General features: G+C 42.1%; 1 protein-coding gene across 1 annotated transcript in view; it reads left to right on the forward strand.

Annotated features, from left to right (window-relative positions):
* Positions 1-12384, forward strand: part of SLC1A7 (solute carrier family 1 member 7) — a 114287-nt gene that overhangs the window by 56558 nt on the left and 45345 nt on the right. The window contains exon 3 of the mRNA XM_089666629.1: positions 8821-9036. Within this exon, the coding sequence (XP_089522755.1) occupies positions 8821-9036 (216 nt within the window). The remainder of the gene's footprint in view (positions 1-8820; positions 9037-12384) is intronic.

A 12384-nucleotide genomic window follows, 5' to 3' on the forward strand; every position in this document is an offset into this window, starting at 1 on the left:
ATGGCCGAAATTGTTGGCACCCTTGATATTTTTCCTGAAAATCAAGTATTTCACACAAAAAAGGTATTGCATTAACACATGTTTTGCTATACACATGTTTATTCCCTTTGTATGTATTGGAACAAATATAAAACAGAGGCAGAAAAGCAAATATGACATAATGTCACACAAAACCCCAAAAATGGGCTGGACAAAAGTATTGGCACCCTTAACTTAATATTTGGTTGCACACCCTTTGGAAAACATAACTGAAATCAGTCGCTTCCTATAACCATCAATAAGCTTCTGACACCTCTCACCCGGAATTTTGGACCACTCTTCCTTTGCAAACAGCTCCAGGTCTCTCTTATTGGAAGGACACCTTTTCCCAACAGCAATTTTAAGATCTCTCCACAGGTGTTCAATGGGATTTAGATCTGGGCTCATTGCTGGCCACTTCAGAACTCTCCAGCGCTTCTTTGCCATCCATTTCTGAGTGCTTTTTGACGTATGTTTGGGGTCATTGTCCTGCTGGAAGACCCAGGATCTTGGACGCAAACCCAGCTTTCTGACACTGGGCCCTACAGTGCGACCCAAAATCCTTTGGTAATCCTCAGATTTCATGATGCCTTGCACACAGTCAAGGCACCCAGTGCCAGAGGCAGCAAAACAACCCCAAAACATCATTGAACCTCCACCATATTTTACCGTAGGTACTGTGTTTTGTTCTTTGTAGGCCTCATTCCGTTTTCGGTAAACAGTAGAATGATGTGCTTTACCGAAAAGCTCTATCTTGGTCTCATCTGTCCACAAGACGTTTTCCCAGAAGGCTTTTGGCTTACTCAAGTACATTTTGGCAAACTGTAGTCTTGCTTTTTTATGTCTCTGTGTCAGCAGTGGGGTCCTCCTGGGTCTCCTGCCATAGCGTTTCATTTCATTTAAATGTCGACGGATAGTTCGCGCTGACACTGATGCTCCCTGAGCCTGCAGGACAGCTTGAATGTCTTTGGAACATGTTTGGGGCTGCTTATCCACCATCCGGACTATTCTGCGTTGCAATCTTTCATCAATTTTCCTCATCCGTCCACGACCAGGGAGATTAGCTACAGTGCCATGGGTTGCAAACTTCTTGATAATGTTGCGCACTGTGGACAAAGGCAAATCTAGTTCTCTGGAGATGGACTTGTAACCTTGAGATTGTTGATATTTTGCCACAATTTTGGTTCTCAGGTCCTCAGACAGTTCTCGTCTCCTCTTTCTGTTGTCCATGCTTAGTGTGGCACAGACAGACACACAATGCAAAGGTTAAGTGAACGTCTCTCCTTTTTATCTGCTTTCAGGTGTGATTTCTATATTGCCCACACCTGTTACTTGCCCCAGGTGAGTTTACAGGAGCATCACATGCTTGTAACATTCTTATTTATCCGCAGTTGTGAAAGGGTGCCAATACTTTTGTCCAGCCCATTTTTGGAGGTTTGTGTGACATTATGTCGAATTTGCTTTCTTTCCTCCCTTTTTTTGTTTTGTCCCAATACACACAAAGGGAATAAACATGTGTATAGCAAAACATGTGTTAATGCAATACGTTTCGTGAGAAATACATGATTTCCTGGAGAAATATCAAGGGTGCCAACAATTTCGGCCATGACTGTATATATATATATAGTATGTGCCTTAAAAGTCCGGGATCCCTTCTTTTGTTTTTTGTTGGAATCTTTAGCTTTCTGAACGTGGCACCTTTCACCACTGTACAAATAACTTAGAAAGATATGTTTATTGTTGTAAAAATTGGGCCATCAATGTCCATGTATCCAGAAATCATCTGACCACATGGGCTACTTCTCTAAAATGAGACTTGATACTGTTTCATAAAGTTTCCACCAAGCAGAAGGAACCACAACTGTGTATTATGGGTATTAAAGTGTCTGAAGGTACAATAATGGATTGTGTAATCTTGAATCAATATCTCATATATCAATGGTATCAGACAATGAAGACTTCAAGATCATAGAACAAACAATAAATAGCTTTGCTGGAATGAATAGTCCCTAAATGTTTATTTTAATTCCACGTGTCTAATTCTTCAATTATAAACTGCAGATGTTGCTGGCACGGTGTAAACAAGCACATGCCAACCAACACAGGAAACAACAAAGGACAACAGGAACAAAAATACATTTATAATCTGGAGTACACAGTGTTGTTTGTAAGCCGCAAAGCAAATGATTGTATTACAGAAATGATGATATGAAAACATTCCTCTGGCAAATACACAAAGTTCAAATGACTCAAATCGGGATTTAGCTTCACTTTCCCAGTGCAATAATGTGTTCATTTCCAGGTATCCTTTCTTTTTGTCCCTGACATGTTCCACAGTCCTTTACAGAGTGCTTCAAATCAATCACATCCTCCATTCTAAGGCTAACTTCACTCTTGGGCAGCCTCTGAAAAGCAATCCACAGTGGATCGCTTTCCACAATGTGGCTAAGCAGCCAATGTCATGCGTTTAGGAAGAAATTCTGTCGTCTCCTGAATGACATTTTTTTTCCCCAAAGAGCCATTTTTAGATGGCACCCATTTATCTAAATGGGCCAGTTTAATAGGCGGTAGTGACTGTCATCTCAGCAAGACATTAAATTTGCCAAGGACACAATGCAAAGCATCAAAGGGCACAGCATATGTACAGCCCCTACTGATTATATGGTAGCTTTTAAGTGGGCATTTGGGAGAGCAGTAAAACTGTAGCTGAACCACATGTGTTTATCATCCCCCTGGCTGCCCATGTGAAAGAGGCCTAAGGCTGTATACTAGTGCTACATGGTTGCATGAAAAATACATATTCTTAATAAATTGTGAAAATGTTCTGCAAACTGAGAAAAACTGCTGCATGAAAATGAAGCCTGAGGGCCTGTCACCAATGGCAACTCTGGTGCCCCGGAAGAAGAAGTCAGTTGATCAAACATATAGGGCGGAGCGGCGTGCTGACGTCATTGTGTAAACCGGAAGTGACAGTAAAAACGCCATACATGTAACCGTGGAGCTGTTTTCAATGTGCATATGGTTCGCATTTATGTGAATGTGATTTTTAAAGAAGAATACTTTTTTTTTAAGGATTTTATGCTCTGTGGTACATTTGTTTTTCCCATGTTCTGCTTAGTATGGGTTGGAGGTGAGATGAGATATGACATTTGACGTGGAGGCTCCCAAACATCACCAGCAGAAGTGGAGTATTCTGGATGTTTATTTACCATTAGCTTGTTTGACCTTTCTCTAGTTAGAAGGCCATCTGCTTCTGCTAAGAGTATATCCGAACGTTTGTGGATGGTTCCTCTTTTCAAGAGATGATGGTGGTAATTTCCTGATCACTTACCGTACCTGTTTCGGAGGACTGTTTCTCACATGGACTTTTCACAAAAGGATATTTACCTACTTCATACTTGGAAGCAAATGTATTTATTTTGGTCATTTTATTTTAGAAAATCATGTTAAATCTGATTTATCTAGGTAGATAATAAAAAAAAAATCACCATTTATTCCCCATTGTGCATTCATTAAAGAATACTAAATGATTGTTAAAAGTCCGTCTGAAAATGGCATATTCAGTGTAGAGCCTGAGGTTATTGTTTAACCACTTGACCTCCAAAGGATTTACCCCCCTTCCTGACCAGGCCATTTTTTGCGTTAAGGCGCTGCGTTACTTTAACTGACAATTGCGCAGTCATGCAATGCTGCACCCAAATGAAATTTACGCCCTTTTTCCCCACAAATAGAGCGTTCTTTTGGTGGTGTTTGATCGCCTCTGCATTTTTTATTTCTTGCACTATAAACAAAATTTTGAGAAAAAAACAATATTTTTGACTTTTTGCTATTAGACATGTCCAATAAAAAATTGTAAAAAATGAAATTTCATCATAAATTTAGGCCAAAATGTATTCTGCTCCGTGTCTTTGCTAAAAAAAAATCCCAATACGTGTAAATGAATTGATTTACGTGAAAGTTATAGCGTTTACTAGAAATGGCGGTGATCAACGACTTATAGTGGGACTGCGGCGGGCATTCTGACACTGGGGGGAACTGACGTGGTGTCACTGACATCCCCAGTGACACCAATACAGTGATCAGTGATAAAAAGCACTGATACTGTACTAATGGCACTGGGCAGGAAGGGGTTAACATCTGGGGCAATCAAAGAGTTAACTGTGTGTCGTGTGCTGTTTCACAGTATGCTGTGTGTGTGCTTTCCACTGTAAATGTACAGGAGCTGACAGGGGAGAGATCTGTATTGTTTACATACAGTTCTCTCTCCCATCAGTAATACTCAGCGATCACTGAGTAATCACCATCTGGGACCCGGTGACAGACAGCCGAGGCTGTGAATGGCGGCCAGGTAGGGCGCATGTCCAGGGGCGAATTTTCCACAAGGCAAACAAGGCATCTGCCTAGGGCGGCATTTTTCAGGGGGGCAGCGCTGCCCCCCGAAAGAAGGGATGGAAGAAGAGACACGCACAGCATGGGTCCAGATGAGATCTGAGAGAGGCTGTGGTCTGCTTGATGGTGTATGCAGAGCATGATTCTTGTTCCCGGGGATGTCTGGAGCTTTGAAGGTTAGTGTCTTCTCTCTCGCCGGGGTGGTGGTGGGGTTACCAGAGTATGGGGGGTGGTGGCAGTGGAAGGGTGGGGGCTGGGGTGTTGGTCAATGTCAGGCTCTCTTCGTGGGGGAGGGGGGGGGGTGTTGGTCAGTGTCAGGGTCTCTCTGTGGGGGGGGTGATTTTTGTGTTGCCTAGGGCAGCACGAAACCTAAATACACCACTGTGCGTGTCTTCCCTAACCGGAACTGCAAAGTCACGTATATATATGTGATCTTGCGCACCCCTGCTGCCCTGTAGCTGTATTTCTGCTATAGGATGGAGGGGAAGCAGTTAAACTGAAGGTGTCACATTAAAACCATATTCACTTTGAATGACACCTCAGCACTCTTGTATTTAAGCACATTACAGTGCACAGATGTGACCTGGAACTGCAGGAAAAAAGGCGCATGTGCCTTAAATGGTCAGTTGAGGTCCATTGGCAGACCATTCAAAACACATGTGCTGCCTTATGGAAATGCATATTAACATGCGTGCATGCATTAATGCACAACAAAGGTGTGAATCAAGTCTTAGGCATCTTCACTAAGGATGATGCACAAGGTGCATTGACCGATGTCAGCCAAAAACACTCTAGGCCCCATTCATACCTGTGCATTTTAGATGCTTTTTGCATCTTTACCGCGCTTTCATGAAAATGCATTTTATTTAGAGCTCACTGGTAATGCACCTAAAATGCCACCACATACATGTGAACCGGCTCTTACTATAGTCGGGTCACTAAAGGACGTATCCTGAAAGACTGCTTTGGATTATTGTACTTTGCTGGACAATGTGCAAGATGCACTGTCCAAGGTCAGAGAGTGAAGTAGTAAATCATGCACAGGGCATGCCCTGGGGTCACTCGGGGTTTGAGATATGTGCTGGGTTTCCTCTGCTTTGTGTAAGGTATTCCCTGGAGTCCTCCTCAGTGTAAGAAGAAGGTGGAAGAGCTTCCTTCTCTGAAGATTAGTGCCTAAGTATAAGAAAACCAGACAGCTTCTGTTATAATCCATGTGATTTGGGATCAGTGTCCAGATGGCTTTTTGCATGTGATTTGTGGTTTTTCCAGATCCAAGTGTAGAAACAGAGCACTGCATTGTTCGCAAACAGGTGCAGAGAAAACGTAACAAATCGTTCTATCCCAGGTCCAACTATTACATTACATTACATTACATTGAGTTTATATAGCGCCAAAGGGTTTGCTCAGCGCTGTACAATAGAGGGGGGGACAATACATGAAACATTACAGCAGCTACGAACAGCACACGAGGGGTAAGAGGGCCCTACTCTTTCGAGCTTACAATCTGGGAGGGAGGGATCTATGGCAACTATGAATTGTTCGCCAGTTTCCTTAGCTATATGGGCTTGCAATGGCAAGTGGCATGTCTCCTCTACCGTCACACTATAATTAGAAATTCATAATTTCCAGGGAAAGTCACAAGAACTGGTATTGTTAAATATTTCAAATGCTTACAAATGAACTTAGCAAAATATTTCACTTTTATTTCAAATCCTTTATATATCCAGATGCCAAGAAATCAATGAAGAAATCTTTTCTTGATGCTACAGAACCCTGACAGCTATCTACAAATACTGCCCTGGCTGGTGCTGTAACACTGGCAAAGACTTGATATTCCATGTGTTGTGGTGGCAGCCAAAATTCTGACCCTTCAAGTCAGAGAGGTTTCCCAAAAATGTACTGATTTTATCATTCCAGATGACCCAGCCTTCTTCTTGTTGCATCTCCACTAAAATGTACAAGAAATCTATCCTTCACCATCTCCTAAATGCTGCCAAAACCTACTATACGCTCACCGGCCACTTTGTTAGGGACACCTGTTCAATTGCTTGGTAACACAGATTGCTAATCAGCCAATCACATGGCAGCAACTGAATGCATTTAGGCATGTAGACGTGGTGAAGATGACTTGCTGAAGTTCAAACTGAGCATCCGCATGGGGAAGAAAGAGAATTTAAGTGACTTTGAACCTGACATGGTTGTTGGTGCCAGATCTACTGGGATTTTCACGTACAACCATTTCTAGGGTTTACAGATAATGGTCCGAAAAAGAGAAAATATCCAGTGAGCGGCAGTTGTGTGGACAAAAATGCCTTGTTGATGTCAGGGGTCAGAGGAGAATGGACAGACTGGTTGCTGTGACATTCAGATGGTAGGGTCAGAATTTGGCATAAACAACATGAAAGCATGGATCCATCTTGCCTTGTATCAATGGTTCAGGCTGGTGGTGTAATGGTGTGGGGAATATTTTCTTGACAATAGCAAAGGTGTACCTAATAAAGTGGCCAGTGAGTGTATATCCCCCTAAAATGGATAGCCCTCTCTCCCCCCTTAATATCTCTGTGGCTATGTAGAGTAGTAGATATCAGAAAAATGGAAGCCCTCGTTATTTTCTGCCAAACAGACACAACACATACCAGACATCATGGTTTTACTGGATCACCATCATGCTCTCAGAAGGGGCAGAGAGACCCTTGATCCACTTGTCTACACCATGGCATCCACCTAAGACACTTGGGGGTTTATTTACTAAAGCTGGAGAGTCCAAAATCAGACTCCCTTCTGCATAGAAACCAATCAGCTTCTAACCTCAGCTTGTTCAATGAAGCTTTGGCAATGAAACCTGGAAGCTGATTGGTTTCTCTGCAGAAGGGAGTCTGATTTTGGACTCTCCAGCTTTAGTAAATAAACCCCTTGGTCTCTCCTGAATTTCCTCCTCACTCCTTCTTCTTCTTCTCCCTACCACCCCTCTTGTTATCCCCCTTACCTTCCCTTTTTGACACTACCCCTTTTCCGTACATCTCCCACCTTCTGCTATCCCCTCTCCCAATGCCCCAGAATGCCCGTCCCACACACCCTCTCCCACCCCAACATTTCTACACTTCCCCTATAAAATCTCCCTCTACCTGACAAAAAATGGAGAAATTTCCCCTTCACCCATTTCCTATAGACACAGAGTCACAAAACAATATAGCAACTCCTCCCAAATACACATCAGGGCACCAAACTTCAATAATGCAGTGCTTTATTGTTCACAATTCTTGTTAAGTATAATGAATTGTATTTTATACTTTACCTTTGTACAATGGTGAACTGTTTTGCACTGTTTGTATTAATGTATTAGCTCTGCGTCTCATAAGTAAAAGAATTTACGAATAATAATTATATTAGCAAGTTCATCAAATATATAGAACCAGATTTGTAGTAGTTGTAGAAGACATGGGTTTTAGTGGTTTTATTTTCTATTGTGAATAAAATATGGCTTTATGAGATTTGCTAATCATTGCATTTTGCTTTTATGTAGATTTTACACAGCTTTTTTGGAATTGGGTTTGTACACTGTCAGGGGTGCTAGCATGCTGATTGACCTGTCACTCATACCAAACAATTAGAAGTATGTTTTGCCTGCTCTTATCTATTTGGGAGCCATTCTTGAAGAACAAGAAAGAAAGCTCTTGTTGGTTCAAGAAGCCACAAATTATGGGTTGTCCCCAGAAAGCAATAGAGAGGAAATCTTCTAATGGGGACACTAGTTCTGGTGACCTGGGGGTCCCTAAGGAATTCCCTTAATTTGCAGGGATTTCCTCTCACTTTCTCTTTGGCTATGGGACAGGAAGTGAAGAGAGATCTCCTCAATGGGATACAGATGGCGGAAAAAATCTGACAGTGGTTATAGTGCTTCCTTGCTCTATATAAAATGATAAAAAAAAAAATGTGCCTATAGTTCTACTTTAAGATCTGCCTTGTAATAAAGGGAGGCTGGTGACCACACAGCCCTGAATGTTTTATTTCTTTTCACCCTTACATAAACGCTGATTGTGGTTGAGTGATCTAATCGTCTGAAGAAAAGTATAATGCATAAAATAAACAAACAAATCACCGGCGCCAAAAAATGTTGTGAAATTATTCCCAAGAATGCTGCTGATCCTTAGTGATAACACTAATAAAATAGGAAAAAACATATAAAAAGCACAAACATATTAAATATACATCCCAAAGACTCAATTAGTGCAGGAAAAAAATTATAATAATATTACAATATATTTAATATGTATCTCAACAAAATATTATTTTTTCTGCACTAATTGAGTCTTTGGGATGTATATTTAATATCTGTTTGTGCTGTTTTTATGTTTTTTCATAATGCATATAATGAAGACATGATTTTGATAATATCCTTCTTTGTATCTTCAGCTTGATGTCGGGGTTGGCTGCTCTCGATGCCAAAACGTCCAGCCGCCTGGGCATTATCACAATTGCCTACTACCTGTGGACTACCTTTGTGGCAGTGATTGTGGGGATAATCATGGTATCCATCATCCATCCAGGGGGTGCAGCGCAAAAGGAGAACACAGAACACAACGGGAAGCCCGTCATGAGCTCAGCGGACGCTCTGCTGGACCTGATCCGGTAACTGAGCAGCAAGTGGCTGAGTTATAATGTAACACTCAGCAGATTCCTCCAGGTTTGTCAGAGGTTGTGCAACGAGGAGTTTTTAGTGATGAGCAGTAGGAAATGGAGCAAAACATTTTTGATTTTGCTTTCTGATAACATCATATTCTGCACATTTCTCTATCCTATGTATATATACCAGTGTTGTGAATTTTGTACTGAAAGTGTTACTAAACCCCGGACCCTGCATTCACTATATCTTGTCTTCCACAGTACACACAACATGGAAATACAATTATTTTAGTAAATATAAACTGCTAAATACCTTTTCTTGTGAGCAGTTAGAACAGTCTTGTGATTTCTATCAGTGTCTAGAGCACTGGTTAAAGCTTGTAGGAGGAGTTTTCATTCTACTCTGACTGTCCTATGAGGCTTCTGGACCCCTGGCCCTCTGTCTGGACAGTGCTGATTGGCCCTGGGCTGATCACATGCACTCTCCCAAGAAAGAAAAAAAACTCTGTAGCAATATACACCAAACTGAGCATGTGCAGCTTGCCTCCAAGGCTCTGTTCATCAGCAGATAGATTGGGGACAGTAGAAGAAAGGGGAGATCAGAGAATACAGGATCAAACATCCTTTTTACACAATGCAGAGGATTAACTCCTTAGGTTCCACAGTGAGTACAACAAGCATGATTTATATATAGTGAAGAAAATACATATTTGATCCCTTGCTGATTTTGAATGTTTGCCCACTCACAAATAAATGACCAGTCTGAAATTCGAATGGTAGGTGTATTGTAACACTGAGAGACAGAATAACAACAAAAAATTCAGAAGAAATGCATGTCTAACAAATTATGCACTGATTTGCATGCTCATGAGGGAAATAAGTATTTGATCCCCTATCATTCAGCAGGATTTCTGGCTCCCAGGTGTCTTTCATACAGGTAACAAGCTGAGATCAGAAGCAGTCTCTTAAAGGGAGTGCTGCTAATCTCATTTTGTTACCTGTATAAAAGACACCTGTCCACAGGAGCAATCAAACAATCAGATTCCAAACTCTCCACCGCGGCAAAGACCAAAGAACTGTTCAAGAATGTCAGGGACAAGATTGTAGACCTACACAAGGCTGGACTGGGCTACCAAACTATCGCCAAGCAGCTTGGTGAGAAGGTGACAACAGCTGGTGTAATCATTTGCAATGGAAGAAAAACAAAACAACTGTCAGTCTCCCTAGGTTTGGCGCACCATGCAAGATCTCACCTCGTGGAGTGTCAACGATCATGAGAACAGTGAGGAATCATCCCAGAACTACATGTGAGGATCTTGTCAATATTCTCCAGGCAGCTGGGACCATAGTCACCAAGAAAACAATTGGTAACACACTATGCCGACAGGGATTGAAATCCTGCAGTGCCCGCAAGGTCCTTCTGCTCAAGAACACACATGTCCAGGCCCGTCTGAATGATGCAGAGGAGGACTAGTTGAAAGTGTTGTGGTCAGATGAGACCAAATCGAGCTCTTTGGCATCAACTCAACTCGCTGTGTTTGGAGGAGCAGGAATGCTGCCTATGACCCCAAGAACACCATCCCAACTGTCAAACATGGTGGTGGAAACATTCTGCTTTGGGGGTGTTTTTTTGCTAAGGGGATAGGACAACTGCACCATATCATAGGGACGATGGACGGGGCAATGTACTGTCAAATCTTGGGTGAGAACCTTCTTCCCTCAGCCAGGGCATTGAAAATGGGTCGTGGATGGCCCACAAAAAAGCATGACAATGACCCAAAACACACGGCCAAGGCAACAAAGGAGTGGCGCAAGAAGAAGCACATTAAGGTCCTAAAGTGGCCTAGCCAGTCTCCAGACCTTAATCTGATTGAAAATCTGTGGAGGGAGCTGAAAGTTCGAGTTGCCAAACGTCAGCCACCAACCCTAATGACTTGGAGAGGATCTGACAAGGGGAGTGAGCAAAAATCCCTCAGGTGTGCAAACCTGATGACCAACTACAGGAAACGTCTGACCTCTGTGATTGCCAACAAGGGAGTTGCCACCAAGTACTAAGTCATGTTTTTTGAAGGGGATCAAATACTTATTTCCCTCATGAACATGCAATTCAGTGCATAATTTGTTAGACATGCATTTCTAAAGAATTTTTTGTTGCTATTCTGTCTCTCAGTGCTACAATACACCTACCATTCGATTTTTAGACCGATCATTTCTTTGTGAGTGGGCAAACATTTAAAATCAGCAGGGGATCAAATACTTATTTCTTTCACTGTATATATATATATATTGAAATATATTGAATATGGCCAAAATTGTAGTATTTCAAATATATTTTTCTTCCATGTGGGAAAGCTCCCGCTTTCTTCTCTGCTCCAGAAAATGAGCCATAGTATTCTCACAATTTGCAAACAAACATAATGAGATTTGTATCCTCTTAACCTGAACTATAAATGATCTGATCTCCATTATGTTCAGGTTCTCTTTCATCGGCTCACAGATATCAAGTATGTGGCGTAAATAAGTGACTGAATTTAGGTGAGGGGGAAGCTGACCGTATAACAATGCGTGCTATTATGTTGGAAGCGTTCCCAGTGTAATTTCACTACTTGATAGTGAGTTATAGGAATCAAAATACTGTAATCCTCTGCAACCGGAATGACAATCTGTCTGACGGTCATGTGACCTTGTCTTTCTAGAGCAAGCTGAAACTGACCTTAATGCTGCTAATTACACCGAAAATTGCATTTTAAGGACACGTACTGATTGGCCTTCCAATTTTTAATAATCCCACCTCTAAAAGAGATAGAGAGCCACTACAGCCAGCTACTAGAATGTTTGCTTTTCTAATCTTTGCTCTTCTAATTCTCTCTAGTGCTCAGTACAGCTGTGCTAAGACCACAAACTTCACTTACTTACTTAACAGTTGGATGTCATTGAAGCTGGGACTCTCGGTGGGACTGTAGTAGGCACCTGGCCTACTGACTAACAAAGGAGGAGGTGGCTCAATTAAAGCTGGCTGTACATGTACAGATTTCTTTCCTTCAGAATGTTGGCAGGGAACCCCTAGGGCAGGGGTGGGCAACTGTGGCCCTCCAGCTGTTGTAGAACTACAAGTCCCATGAGGCATTGCAAAACTGACAGTTACAAGCATGACTCCCAAAGGCAGAGGCATGATGGGACTTGTAGTTCACCAACATCTGGAGGGCCACAGTTGCCCACCCCTGCCCTAGAGGAAACTACAGTCCATTTGCAATGTTCAGTTGACAATACGTTAGTGTGGGTTAGCAACACTCTTTGGCCAGGGGCCACACACATTTCAGAGTCCCACACTCAGAAGGACTGTGTCTCCAGTCC

This window comes from Staurois parvus, unplaced genomic scaffold, assembly GCF_062004578.1.
Source record: "Staurois parvus isolate SC_StPar_1 unplaced genomic scaffold, SC_StPar_1.0 ptg002753l, whole genome shotgun sequence".
NCBI lineage: Eukaryota > Metazoa > Chordata > Amphibia > Anura > Ranidae > Staurois > Staurois parvus.